At 46.7% G+C, this 13,184-nt stretch overlaps 2 protein-coding genes across 2 annotated transcripts; one reads left to right on the plus strand and one right to left on the minus strand.

Annotated features, from left to right (window-relative positions):
- Nucleotides 1-3,687: 3,687 nt before the first annotated feature.
- F4822DRAFT_424223 (uncharacterized protein) lies at nucleotides 3,688-5,700 on the plus strand (the record flags this gene model as incomplete). The annotated part of the gene is made up of 5 exons (XM_051460109.1): nucleotides 3,688-3,831; nucleotides 3,884-4,058; nucleotides 4,117-4,593; nucleotides 4,649-4,885; nucleotides 4,943-5,700. 5 exons carry the CDS (start codon nucleotides 3,688-3,690, stop codon nucleotides 5,698-5,700), a joined length of 1,791 nt encoding a protein of 596 aa, XP_051319534.1.
- A 5,041-nt stretch (nucleotides 5,701-10,741) lies between these two features.
- On the minus strand, nucleotides 10,742-12,789 carry F4822DRAFT_23692 (cytochrome P450 3A13). Its single transcript, XM_051454243.1, has 7 exons — nucleotides 12,306-12,789; nucleotides 12,202-12,232; nucleotides 11,999-12,142; nucleotides 11,946-11,949; nucleotides 11,762-11,887; nucleotides 11,073-11,712; nucleotides 10,742-11,014 (listed from the first exon to the last, which is right to left on the minus strand). Exons 1-7 carry the CDS (start codon nucleotides 12,632-12,634, stop codon nucleotides 10,846-10,848), a joined length of 1,443 nt encoding a protein of 480 aa, XP_051319535.1. The 5' UTR covers nucleotides 12,635-12,789; the 3' UTR covers nucleotides 10,742-10,845.
- Nucleotides 12,790-13,184: the final 395 nt, after the last annotated feature.

Consider the following 13,184-nt stretch of genomic DNA (forward strand, 5'->3'; position numbering starts at 1 on the left):
AAAAGTACCGTGTTTGGTCTATACGACAGTATAACATTTAAGGGGTTTTGTTATATTGTCAAGAGTTAAGAATACAATGGCCAACTTGAATAGACATGCCACGCCAAGGGCAACACCCCATGGCATTGTCGGTTCTAGTTGCACAGTGGTAACTCTTTAAATCGTAGTCCTTTTGTAGACCCTTACATGCAATTCAATTGATCCTTTTATAAAGATGTGTCTTTTCAATAACCCCGGTTGAATTTTGAAGAAAATAAATGTCAATTGGCTAACTTGAAATGGATTGAAATGTAATGAAGTTGAGGTACTTCGAATCGTTGTACTTCATTGTACATAGTTGTATTGTGAGCTCAAATTTGTAACCGGTGTAAGTCAAGACTATACTTGCATAATTATGAACCATGATTCTGATTCGTTGCTCATAACTAGCATGGGAGTTTTATAACTTACGTTTCACTCTATACATTTTCCCCCCTCTTCCGGCTCAATAAGTGTACCTAAGTACCTAAGTAGACTTACAAGAGAACTAAGTACATAAAAAAAAGAAGAAAAAATACTCATATTTCGCATTTTTTTTTAAAATACCACAATCTTGATCAGATGCACTAGAGTTGAGATTTGGGTTTCTAGAAAATTCAGATCATCATATTTCCCCCCCTTGGATCTTTTATTTTCGGAAATGACGCGTAGAATAATAAGGCTTGCTTTGCTCGGGAGGCTCTCTCTGGCCCTAGCAGAGTGTCTCCCGCCCCCGGGCTGTTCGGGTTGCCCCACAAGACTCCACAACGCACCGCCCCGGAACCGCCCTTCCTAAGTAAGCTAGACCTTCCAAGTCTTTAATAAGTCCAATCCACATTACAGGGCGCACCTTACGCATCAATGGCCATTAGAACCCAGGGGACCACTAGAGCCCACTCTTCCCGCTAATAAGCTAAGGGCAACCATCTTTTTTCCACCTTTCCACCTTTCCACATTTCCCACCCCTTCCCCCTTGCCATATACAGGGGTCAAATATCACACACACATCATGCAGAATCACCAGACTGTGATCATTCATCCACTGTTTTTGATCTCTGTCTCTCCGCATGCCTCTTTTCTTTTCCTTTCTGGTTTCTTACATAGTGCTGCGTTCCCACTTTGGTTGTTTCCTTGCCAAGTGTGGGCATATTCCTCCTTCGTCATAGCGACAGAAGAGAGTATTCCCATTTTCAGTCTTTCTACCTTTTTACCTGTCTAACCACCGGTTAGAGTATGGAAAAACAAGTAACTAATGAGCTCATAGTTAGAAATGATTCCTTTTCGGAAAACAACTTCTTATCAATATAAGAAGATCGCGATTCAATTTATCTTCGAAGTGAAAATAGTTTTTCACTTACAGACAGAAACTAGTGTCTCTTCAAAGAAACAACTTGCGCGACGATTTAAGAAAATGACTATAACTTCTTCAAAGTCCCGATGTTCTCGGCAATCTCCTATGAATTTGACAGTGTATCCAAACTTGGACACATACGCATACGTAGGTACCTAGGGTAGGGTAGGGTCTTGGTCCGTAACCAAGTACCGAATTGTACAGACTGCACCATCTAGGCCTGTCTGTACTCAGTCTTCTCCCCCACCGTATCGGCAGAGTATTGTATTGGTTGGGAAACATAACCCATGTACAATACTGTATGGATGTACAATACATTACAAGGCCTTAATTGATGCCGCCATCCATGATCCATCCATCGACCCCGGCTTTGAACATCTTTTCGGGGCTTTGTGGATAGAAATACATAGCTTGAAGAGCTAGCTTTTCCCTTGCCCGCCTGGCTACCCCCTTGACGGCAGACCCCCCTCGTAAAAAATCCACACCGTCTGTTACTACCCAAGGTAGTCTACCAATCTGTCTACCTCGCAGCCCGCAAGCCATGCCCATCTCCCAGCTGCATATTCATACTCTTTCGTGCACCACACCGGCAAACCAACTGGTGGACGATACCTCCTCTAGTCCTTGTTCACTCATAACACCCCCCAGCTTATCATAGAACGAGGGGCAGGGAATGCTTCGCGAAGTCGCTTCGTCCAATCCTGGTCATCTATCTGTGCGGTGTTTGGTCTTTTTTATTTTTTATTTTATTCTTTTTACGTTCTAAAAGACTACTATGACTACTGCTACGTCTGCTACAACTACACACAGTATTTACTCTACATACCTTGCCGTCACAAGTAGTGTCCCTTTTTCTTTTTTTCCCCTTTCGCCGAGGTTTATTAGAGAGGGCGCACCTGGGTAGTCCAACATCAAACAAGTAAACGTGTTACCGCACTCTGTTTCTTTGCGCAGAACGCCCAGTCCATCGTTCCTCGTCGCAATCGTTTGAGCTCCGCTGCGAGTTCGTCATAGCTTTACCTCCTCTTTTCTCTCCGAGTACCACTGCCGCTTGCCGCATAAGTAGTGGGAACCACATGGTTTTACGAACACTTGAACTCCGCCGCGTCACCTATCCCTCGCATTAGATTGCCGACACTTCGTGGAGACGTTTAGCTAGTTAAACCGCCTTCACCTTCATTTGCAGCGCTCTCAATGGGCCGCTTTTGAATTGGTGGGTAAATCACCTGTCGATACGGGTTCTCTTTCACAGTGCCTAACTTTTGCGGCTCAAAGCACAACGGAGGAGCATCATATCTGGCAGCAACAGCTTTCTACTCTCAACTGACTTTACAAGCTCTCACGCGGCGACTCCCCACTGATTCTGAGACAACGACGGAAGTTAGGACGAGGTAGACCATAAAGAAGTGAAGAGGCCTCAATATTCGATGTCTTACAACTCCGTAAAGGTGAAAGAAGACATACACACTCCTTCGCGCGCATCCTCTGCCAGCAGTTGATAATCCCCGTTTGAAGTCACCACAAGCTTGCTCAGCTCATTAAACTGCATACACGCGGCTGTCCAGCTCTGACGTTACGATATTGCCTTTCTTTGTTGTTAACACGGGACCCATGCTCAGCTCGGCCTAGTTCGCCGCCGCCTACTAGCACTTTCCATCCAGGTCTTATAGCACTTATTTGATATCCCGTCCGCTCCGACCAACCCAGGCCCCCCTCCTAGGAAGCAAGCTCCCGCTGCCGTCCCTGGACAAAGAAAGAGTGTCTCGTCTGAAGGCTATCAGCCCTCGATGCGCGTTTTGCCTTTCCGTTCGCTTTCTCCACCTCGATAGGTCACTACCTGGGTACTTAACCCTATTAAACTCGTTTGAGCCTTCCAATACGAAGTACTACAATCTTATCTTGTCACAACTCCTTCCTTTTCTTAACTGCACCCTCGCACATATATTGGGCACGCGCACCACCACTCCTTACGCTGCCACAACATATACTAGTTCTGACAGAAAATAATCCTCATACTGCACTCAACCGGTGCTTTCATTCTGCATCATCGTTATCCAATACACCTCGGTCTTACCGCTTTCTTCTGTGAGACATACCCAGACACGCCATCGAAATCGGAAATCGGCGACGCTCTTGCGAAGAATCCGAGCCGAACCTAGTGACGATCAGTTGCATGTGATGAACTGAAGTCGTCAGTTGTGGAGAGCTTCTACAAGTCTGCATGTTGACTATATTGTCTGCGCAACAAAAACTGATATACAACTTAGTCCGCTTCGGACAACTCATAGCCTTTCCATCTGCTTCCTCACTCTTCAGCTATGGTGCAAGACATCAATCAGCCTCGGGATCACTTCCCACACCGATCTTCATACTGGCCCCAGGAAAGATTTCCTATGGAACCAGTCCCGGACGAGAGCCGCTTTACAGAACCACAGCCTCAAGATATACGACGGCCTCCTATGGTGAGTTAGATGTCAATTTTGACTAGGAACTATGATATTGAGTGCAGTGCAGGCAATCGACAAAGCTCTGCGCGAGTATTGTAACATCTCGGCGGAATTCTACGTGCTTATACCAGTCATCGAGGGAAAACCTCATATATTCACAGCACCGAACATACCTTCGATAAATATATCTAGATTTTTAGATGTTGAGGCCCTGAGCCGCGAGTTGCAGCGCGCACAGACAGGTAAGTTCTTAAGAGGTCAGGTAGAACTCTTCGAATACACTCAACTAAATATCACCAGCTGCCGCCCAGCCTTCACACGCAGAGGAATTTGCTGCATTCGAAGAGATGAATCGTTTGGATAACGCAAGACGATGGACACAAGACCGCCGATATGGACAGCCCATGAGCTTGACAAACTTCGAGGACGACGGTAACTATAAAGCACGCAAACGGCCAAGAGCAACTATTATGCGGCGTGAACCCGAGACTTTTGAAGATGAGCCTGCAAGCTCATCAAGCTCCTCGAAGAGGGGCATCACGATTCGTGATGAAAAGGCAGTCAGGCAATTTTACGAAGAACGTTTTAAGGGTATCCAACAAAACGCATGTAAACTAATGTCGAAGGCATGGGTCAAGGCTGTTGAGCCAAAGAAACAATCAACCCATCCATATACAGGCGCAGATGAGAAAGCTCCCGATTGGTGGCCTAAGCCTTGGGGTCCATCGAAAGAACAGAGAGTTCGACACAAGGAACCCGACCATTTATACAAGCGCGGTAAGTCGCGAGCATATAAACGTGAGACAGCAAAGATGCTAATCAGTTGTCCCAGAACGAATATATCTTCTTATTCATATTCTTCGGATGATTGTTGAACCCAATCACCTCCAGCATCCCTCGGTTCAGAAGCTCTACCTGAACGTGTCTAAACTTGAGGAGGTCACTAATGAAGCTCTATCGTCGTTTTTCACCGATAAAGACAATCCCAACAATGGGGCAAAGAAACCGTATTTGAAGGAGATTTTCAAGGTTGCTCGCTTCGAAGAACGTTACAAGGATGGCCAAATCGGTAGGCAATCTAGGGCCTTTTAATAAGTATTGAGGGTTGGGCTAATCATATCTGCAGATGGATCAACCATAGTATACGTAATGCCGAATGATCGCGTTGCCCAAGGCTATTTGTCGGATACTGAAGATGTTACTCCCGGTAGAGAGGATGGCGAACACAACCCAACCCCGACTTCTTCCAGCGCATCACCCCAAAGAACGAACTTGTCGCAACCGATCATGGGGCATAATCATAGTACAGATCAGAGTCCTACAACACAGATACCTAGCGAGGCCTTTGTTGGAGAAATGCCGGTTCGTGGGGCCCAATATGCGCAATCAGTCTTGCCGCCAGATATGACTGCGGAACGGCAGACATATGTAGATCCAGCAGCTAGTATGTCTAGTCAACCTCCTCTGCATCCTCCTCCTCCGGCGAACCTTGGCCTCCACGATATGTACACTAGCCCCCACGACGCTAGTAGAAGATCGTCCATGTTTACGACGCCATCAGACTATACAAATCCAGCAACCCCAACACTATATCAACAATGGCAGCATCCTGGCTCAACAGCGCCTAGTAACCAATCGGTCTATGCATTTCCTCAGACAAACAGCGCGCCCCAATCATTTGTTGGTCATCCGGGAGTTCAAATGCAACACAGTCAGCAGTATATGAGCGCATCATTTGATGGCTTACCAAGAACAAGTCATGATGCGCAACACAGCATACTTCGCGCCCTTCCGCAGCCCAACTACCACGGCTACATTACTCATGAGCCAGGTCCACTCACGGGACCCAAGACTGAACCTCTCCCTCGACATCCTACACAGTAGGTTTCTCGCTGGCGAACGGGGTTGCATAACCTTGTCGTCCGACTGTGCTCGCGCTGCCTTTATCTCATGAACGAACCCCACTAACGGCAAAGCCCAGTATTTAGGGCGTACCATTTTCCATGCGTTTCATAGAAATAGCCATGAAGCGCGGAAGAGCCGCTGATAAATTAGGTGTTCAATACTATATAACAACTGGGTGTTCCCAAAGTTGAATCTTAGTTGCCTGCCTCTAGTCTCGAAACCAAGTATAGAGCGACAATTTTACGATTAAGGAGAAGGTATTGCGCATTCTGTGCACTACTGTTTTTCTTCATGGGCAGTGGATTACCTAACCGTTGACGGCGAGCTATTATAACATACTTGCAGTCACTAACGACGCTGCTCACATGAGCATATAACGCGGGGGGTGGTATGTCGTCGTTTTTCAACCTTGCACGATGAGTACCTCGGCGTTGCTTGCCGGTCCTGCCTTTTCTCTTTCATTTTATCTCTATCTGAAGCGCTATCATATTATCGCGTTTGTACCGCCGAATCCCATCTACTCTACTACATCATATGATACCACGAATGGACCGAGGAGCGGGAAAATTGGGCCGGCAATAGTGAAGAAGCATTAGGGCGGCAGCCAATCAACAGGGGATATACTATTACTACACGGGTTGGGCGGTAGCTTTGTCGCTTCACAATACCACACGGGCACTGGTTGGCTACACATCTCATTGCATAGCTTGGGCGCCATTATGGCTTACGCGAATCAGGGAAGGGGGGCTTACCAGGGCGGTTCGTTTATCCTTGCACACTTTACCGGGCCTGGGTTATTTATCGCATAGCGAAAGTATACGGAGGTTGTTCTGCCCTAGCGTGAGGAAATGGGGTGGTAGCTGTCTGTTTTTGGTTATGTTTCCCCGTGTTACTACTACCTACGATTTCCCTTCCGAGCTAAGGTCATGCCGTCACGATCATTGCTTTCAAAGTATGCTTTCACGTGTTGTAGCTAACCTGAAACGAGGGGATTACGCTTCTATTTTTTGTTATCTTATTTTGCTTTCGTGTTTTATTGGCAACCCCAATTGACGAACGAGCACCGGCTTGGGGTGATTGGTGTTGAAGGGACGAGGGGCGAAAAGGGAAGGTCTCGGCTTGGTGAGCGGCACTGAAGCCGGGTTGGCTCGTTTGGTTAAATTGTTGCGTGTTTTTTGAAGGATATATGGGCTTTGGGTATAGGGATATCAGGGAGCAGGCTGGGTTATGTGGTCTACATGATGCTGAGACGTTTACACATTCCTTGCCAGGGTATAATTGACAACGAGTGAGCACTTCAAGCAAAACGCTACTACTATGCCGAAAGGTACCTAAGTACAGACTCGAAATTTGTTTGGATACTTCGCTCCTATTTTCTGGCACAGTGACGCCCTAGAGAATACCTTCGTCAAAGCGGAGAACGTGGCCATTCTAATTCGGCCATGTCATTGACAAGGGGGGTTACCCTCATGACAGTTTCTCACGATTTTTTACAGGGATACCATAGGTTGGAACAGCAGGTCATTTCTCTAATCAGCCAGGTATGCAGCTAGCAAACCCGGAAGGTATTAGTTGTTCACGGCGTAGTACGATGAGTATGGTTGGATGTCACGGAGAGCACATTTAACTCCACTTACGCTGGATATCAGTATGGAGGCGTTCGCTATGGAAGTTTGCCTATGCCGGCATGTACTTCCTCGAGTTTTGCCCACGGGTAAAAGGCCCGTCCCGCTGTTTGACTTTTCCATTCCTTCAGGAATGTACTACGTAACACTGCTACCAGATAGAGTTGTAGAAGATCTCTTATACAATATAAGCCATTCCCGGTAAATGCACACTTAAAGAGCTGGATTACGTTATGATACTGCATGTGCATATGTACGGTACAACACAACCCAAGACCGTGTCTTCAGGATCTCGAAATCTACAGATATCTGAAAAATGACATGAAGGGGAAAATAAAGGACGGCAGACCCGCTAACCCGGCAAACAACCAACCCCTCTCCCACCTTGGATCATACTAGATGATACGATTCTATTGATGGTACCAAGGAGCAAGCCCCGACCCAATCCCGAGCTGACATTCTACGTATCCACCAAACGCTAGTAAAACGTGGGCGCCAAGACTATCGCAATAAAATACAGAATAAAAGGATCCTCTTTTGGGAGAAGGTCCAAGGGTTTAGGTACGTAAAAAGACGAAATACCGAACTGCGCGTTCTGACGGATTACTTGGCCCCTCAATTAATAATTGGTACTTATAATGTGCCTGGGGTAAAATAGGTACGGAGTAGTCGTTCTTAATTCAAACAATATTCAATAACAATTCCCACGCTAATGTAAAGACGCAAGATCAAGCACTACCAACAGTAGATGACGCACTCATATGTACTATGGTATGGTATATATGTGTACCTGTTTATTACGGTACAAAGTCTACATCCCTGACATCGTGAAGAAATGTACCTATGTGCAAAAGTACATGAGTTGTAGGGGTTGGTCGGTACCAATAAGAACCTCATAGCGCCGATATTCCTACAGGTCATATATCATATGACCGGGGGTATTGGGGGTCATTGGCAAGCAAACAAACTGGTCTAGCTGCTTAAGCTAGTACATCGGAATGGGATGTCAAAGAAAAAGGAACGTTAAAAAAACAATAAGGAATAAAAAAAATATCAATGCGCGAAATCAGCCTTCACTTCCCGTCCCGTTGCCTCTTCCGCGAACCCGCACCCGACTCTAGAGGTTTTCCGCATCGGCTCCGCGCGCGATTCATCAAAAACTCAAGATGACTGGTTCGGGTAACGATTTCCCGGCTGAACTAGGCCGCTTCGACGATGACCTGCATACGGTCTGTCGGTAGTACCGGTCAGGATGGGAGGGCACAAACGAAACGTGAACGTCTACATCGACTGCGAGGAGGCTTGCGTCACCGTCCAACCAGATCCTCGGTATGCTTACACATTTCTAGGTACCTCAAGTACTTATTCACACGTCCTGCCTCCTTTTTGTTGGGAGTTGTTTGCACGCGCGAACGTCATAATTCGCGAATCGTCGGGTTTACGAGGAAATCCGCGTAAGATTTGAATACGAAAAGAGACCGAGCGAGATGCGCTCGAGATTATCGCTGACTTCTCTAGGTACATTTCGCTCTCGGGCTTTCGTCGCGCGTTCATCCTCACCCGTAAGAGTACGAAACTAACGGAAGGCCGTCGTTTGAGGCGGGCTGTTGTGAGGTGACACTGCATTTGATAGATGGATACCGGGCAATGATGGAGGGTTGTTGGTTAGCTAGTCCCAGGGACCAGGTTGTGTTACCAAGAAAGGTATTATAGAGAACATAGAAATAGTACCAGGAAGATCAATTAGGGGGGAATTTCTTGTCCTCCCTCTCTTCGCGACCAGGTCCTCCTTATCACCGGCTCTCATCGGTCCTGTTACCCAATAGGGGTTTTCTAGAACGTCCATTCTATCTGAGACGTTGGTTCAGGGACGGGAATTTTTCTTACTCGCATCATCACGACGCCCCGCGATACATGATCTGATATACATCAGACTTTTAACTGTGGTGTAAGCATGGCGGGTTCAGGCTTCGGGTGTTGCCTCGAGTAGTGTATCTCGCCATTCATGCCACCATTGCAAAGATGGCGATACTAAAGGAAACCATCGATCCTATCATATCATGATTCTGCCTTTCGCCTCTTCACCGCTTACCATCCCGATCCCGTACCTAATCTAGATCATCGATAAGTTGCAGGTGCCCGCATGAGATGGGAAAGAAAAGAGATCCCCTAGTCGTGTTCCGCCCATCCATGTTCCCGCTTTTCTTCTGTTCCTATTTGTAAGAGCACCCCCACGTCCTTCTGCAAGCACCAGAACGTCTTGGGAAAACCTAACGCTAGACTAAACCTGCACGAAACTGCACACCCCCAACAGGTCGGTAACGACCCCGGCTCTCCCTACTAAAGGACCTGCCCCAAGGGCCTCTAGTTCAGCACCATGTATAGCAACATCCACACCTAGTAACGAGTTGGGAACGCTGTGCATACGGTACTTTTAACTCAAAGCGTTGCATGCAGGTTGCATAGACCGGGGGAGAAAGGACACTAAACGTACGCGAGATACAGGTAGACCATCTCCTCGGGGACTAGGTGCAGCTGGGATGCATATAGAGTCCCTTGTCAGTCGCCGTCTATCAATGCCCACCATCTTTATCCCTGGACCTTCTAGAATACCGCGTGGTTAGACTTAAGTTCTTACTGTATGTAACTTACTTTAGGTACATACCCAATCATGCTGATATTCTCAGCTTACGATTTTCTCATTGGAACGCTATACTTAGCTGAACATAGTGAAGCACGTTTCCTGCTAACGCGCCTAGAATTAGGGGGACCCAGTTCTGGAAATTCGGAGCCGAACTTCTGTATATTTGGCAACCAAAACGTTTAACAAATTTTATAAGGTATTTTCACCTAATTTTCTTTCACTGGAAGAGCCTTGCAAAAACCTGGTTATAGATAATGACCCCAAATAGCCCTACATGAAATTCAATGCTTCGGGATCTGAATATCTTGGCAGTTACCTAAGTAATACTACAAAGGGTCTCTATTGAGATCAGGTACCTAATACGTATGCCAGACCCTGACGTTTTGTCTGAAAGGCTCCAAAGTGGAAATTGGGGATTGATGTGTTCTTCCAGCCCATAATATCCTACTAGATGGCGCCATTAGTATGGGGTCGAACTGTCCGAAACGTGGAGATCGCTCAAGAAATGCGAGTACGATGATCAGTTTGACATCTATCTCCGCGGAGGACTCATTCAGGGGCTCTGGGGCTGTAGTTCATGTGAACAATATGGCCATGTTGACAAGGCCCACATCAGCCAGCCCAATACCTCAGCCTAGGCGCCCGTAAGGCTCTCTTTGTATGGGGTTCCAATTAAGATCTAAGGTTGCATGGAGCCCTACGACAGATCTCTGCTAGATCTAGATACTTGAGGATAGGCGAAGCTGATCAATCGCCTGATGCTTGCAGACAAAAAGGCAGGTTTCAATGTACTACGTGTTATATTGCCCGATATTATATATCCAATTTTTATCTGTCACTAATATGTACCCCCCTTCAGCTCTCCAAAGGGATCAACCTGAGAAGACACCTCCTTGCCTTAGGCTGCGATGAAATTATCTGATCTGACATCTCCATATCTCGGGCCGTCATCGAAGGGTCTGGTGCCGAAGTGAACCGTGAGTACATGTCTCTGAGCAGAACTTTCATCTCCGCTAATGCGAGGCTGTCACATGCGTTAGTGGTTCCCAGATCACGCGTGGATGTTTTCTTCTCCAACTTACTGCTTCCCAATGCATCCTCTACCCCCGCTAGCGAAGGCGAAGAACAATCGTTTCCTATCTAGTTCTCCTGTCTCTTGCAGCCATCGATCAGGATCGAACGTATCAGGCTGCGGGAATACGGATTCATCAATGCGGTGAGCAGAGTATGCCTGACAGCTCACAATGGTTCCCTGAGGGACAAAGAAGCCGTCGATCGTGCGACCACCAGAGGGTACATATCGTGGAAGGGACATGGGGATAGCCGGAAAGCAACGTAACCCCTCCAATACGAGCGCATCAAGGTATGGTAGCTTATCGAATGGCGTGTTTGGGTTAGCAAGGAGTTCCTTTTGGAGTCGTCTCTGGAAATGGAATGAGCCCGGCTGCGATATCTCCCACATCAGGAAACATAGCGCGTCGCCGGTGGTGTCAATCCCAGCGACCATGTGGTCAAGACACTCAGAAGCCATGTCGATCCGGTCCATTTCATATCCCTTATCCTGGATGCGATTTATCAGTGTGAATTGGGCAGGTGCAGTCTTTGCTGTCGCTGACATGACGAAGTTATCTGCTAGGGGCGTCGATCGTGGCGTGGCAAATAGGGATATCACACCACCGACTAGCTTGTGGAGAGTTGGGCTATAATACTGAACAAGTCGGTCTGGTGCAATTAGCATCTTAATGAGTAAGGCTTTAGAGCAGAGGCTTACTTTGAAGACTATCGTCAAGGGTCACCTCCTTCATAGTCTCTTCATCTTTAGGTATTCGCAGTGAGTCTGACCCGTATGGATGGAAAAGATGATGCGTCGCGCAGTCGAATGCGTAGTCGTGTAAGCCTAACGAGGTATATTAGCTAACAAGCCTCTTTTCCAGACCCAGCCGACGTTGCCATACAGATCTAGAGATCAATTAGCGTGGTGTTCGAAGGTTCATATAGGCTTCCTCACATAAATATTGATGCTGTCACCAATAGACTTCGAGCACCTTTCTATGAACCTCCTTGATCGTTCTCTAATTCCGTTGATTGACTCAGGCTTTAGGATATTGGTGTTAGCATATCGATCAGCCAATATTCTCTTTCTCTTAGCATGCTAGACATCCATAGGTGTTAGATTTATCCAGACAACACATAAATCATAGGGAAACTTACATCTTCTTTATTGAGGGTGCTAAACATAGTCCTATATGATTTTGAATGAGCCTTTCTACTCCCTAAATATCCTACGACCTCATTTCCTTGGCAAGATACCTTACCTTCTATCTAGCATGCGAAATAAGTCATAGAACTCCGTTTTATCATAGCCACTCCCTGCAGAACCATATATCTCCTTGACACCCTCGAGGCTTGCGAAAGATACTTCATTTGGGGCTACCCGGACAACAGACCCATACCGCTGGTGAAGACGGTGGATGTATCTAGTGCGATAGGCACGGAATTCATGATACTTGAGGATCCAGGAAGTGAACAGTGATATTTTGGAACCTGGAAGAGTTCGTAAGGGAGAGGCAATAGATTTCCAAACATATGTGATGACCAATACCAGGCTTACAACGACTAGTAAGATCGGGTTTAGAAGCAGCATTTCGATCAATTTTTACGATCTTCCTTGGAATAGATCGCCGGATATATAATTGTGAAATTAGTCTAGTAGCTGTACCGAATATAGATTATGTTAATAGAAAGGGAATGATCTCTTTACTTCCTCTTCAAAAGTTGGCGATGAGAGATAATATTCCTTATCAAATCCCCAACTAATGAATTTCTACGTACTTATCGCGGAGTGGGGTGAGGGGCAATTGGTGAGGAGCGAGGTCGCAGCTGTTCGATGTCATCAAGATTAAATTTAAGCTTGATATCTAAACTTTTGATAGCCGAAACTCTCAATATAATCAAAGTTCGTTCTTTCCCTTTGTATCCGCTCCGCTTTTACCACCGCCGCTTCCGAACACCATACTAGACAGCCAAGACAATCCAGGAATCTCCGTCTTCGCCGACGGAGGGTAGGCCTTTCCGTTGACAGTAACCCGTGGCTGGCAAGTGCACCACTGCTCTTCCGGAACTCCGTTAAGTGCGGCCGGGATATGCGAACCGCAGCCTCGCCAGGACTTTCCTGCTATGATATTGTTAACATC

Source organism: Hypoxylon trugodes (genome assembly GCF_022578975.1).
Source record: "Hypoxylon trugodes strain CBS 135444 unplaced genomic scaffold F4822scaffold_1, whole genome shotgun sequence".
Classification (NCBI taxonomy): Eukaryota; Fungi; Ascomycota; class Sordariomycetes; order Xylariales; family Hypoxylaceae; genus Hypoxylon; species Hypoxylon trugodes.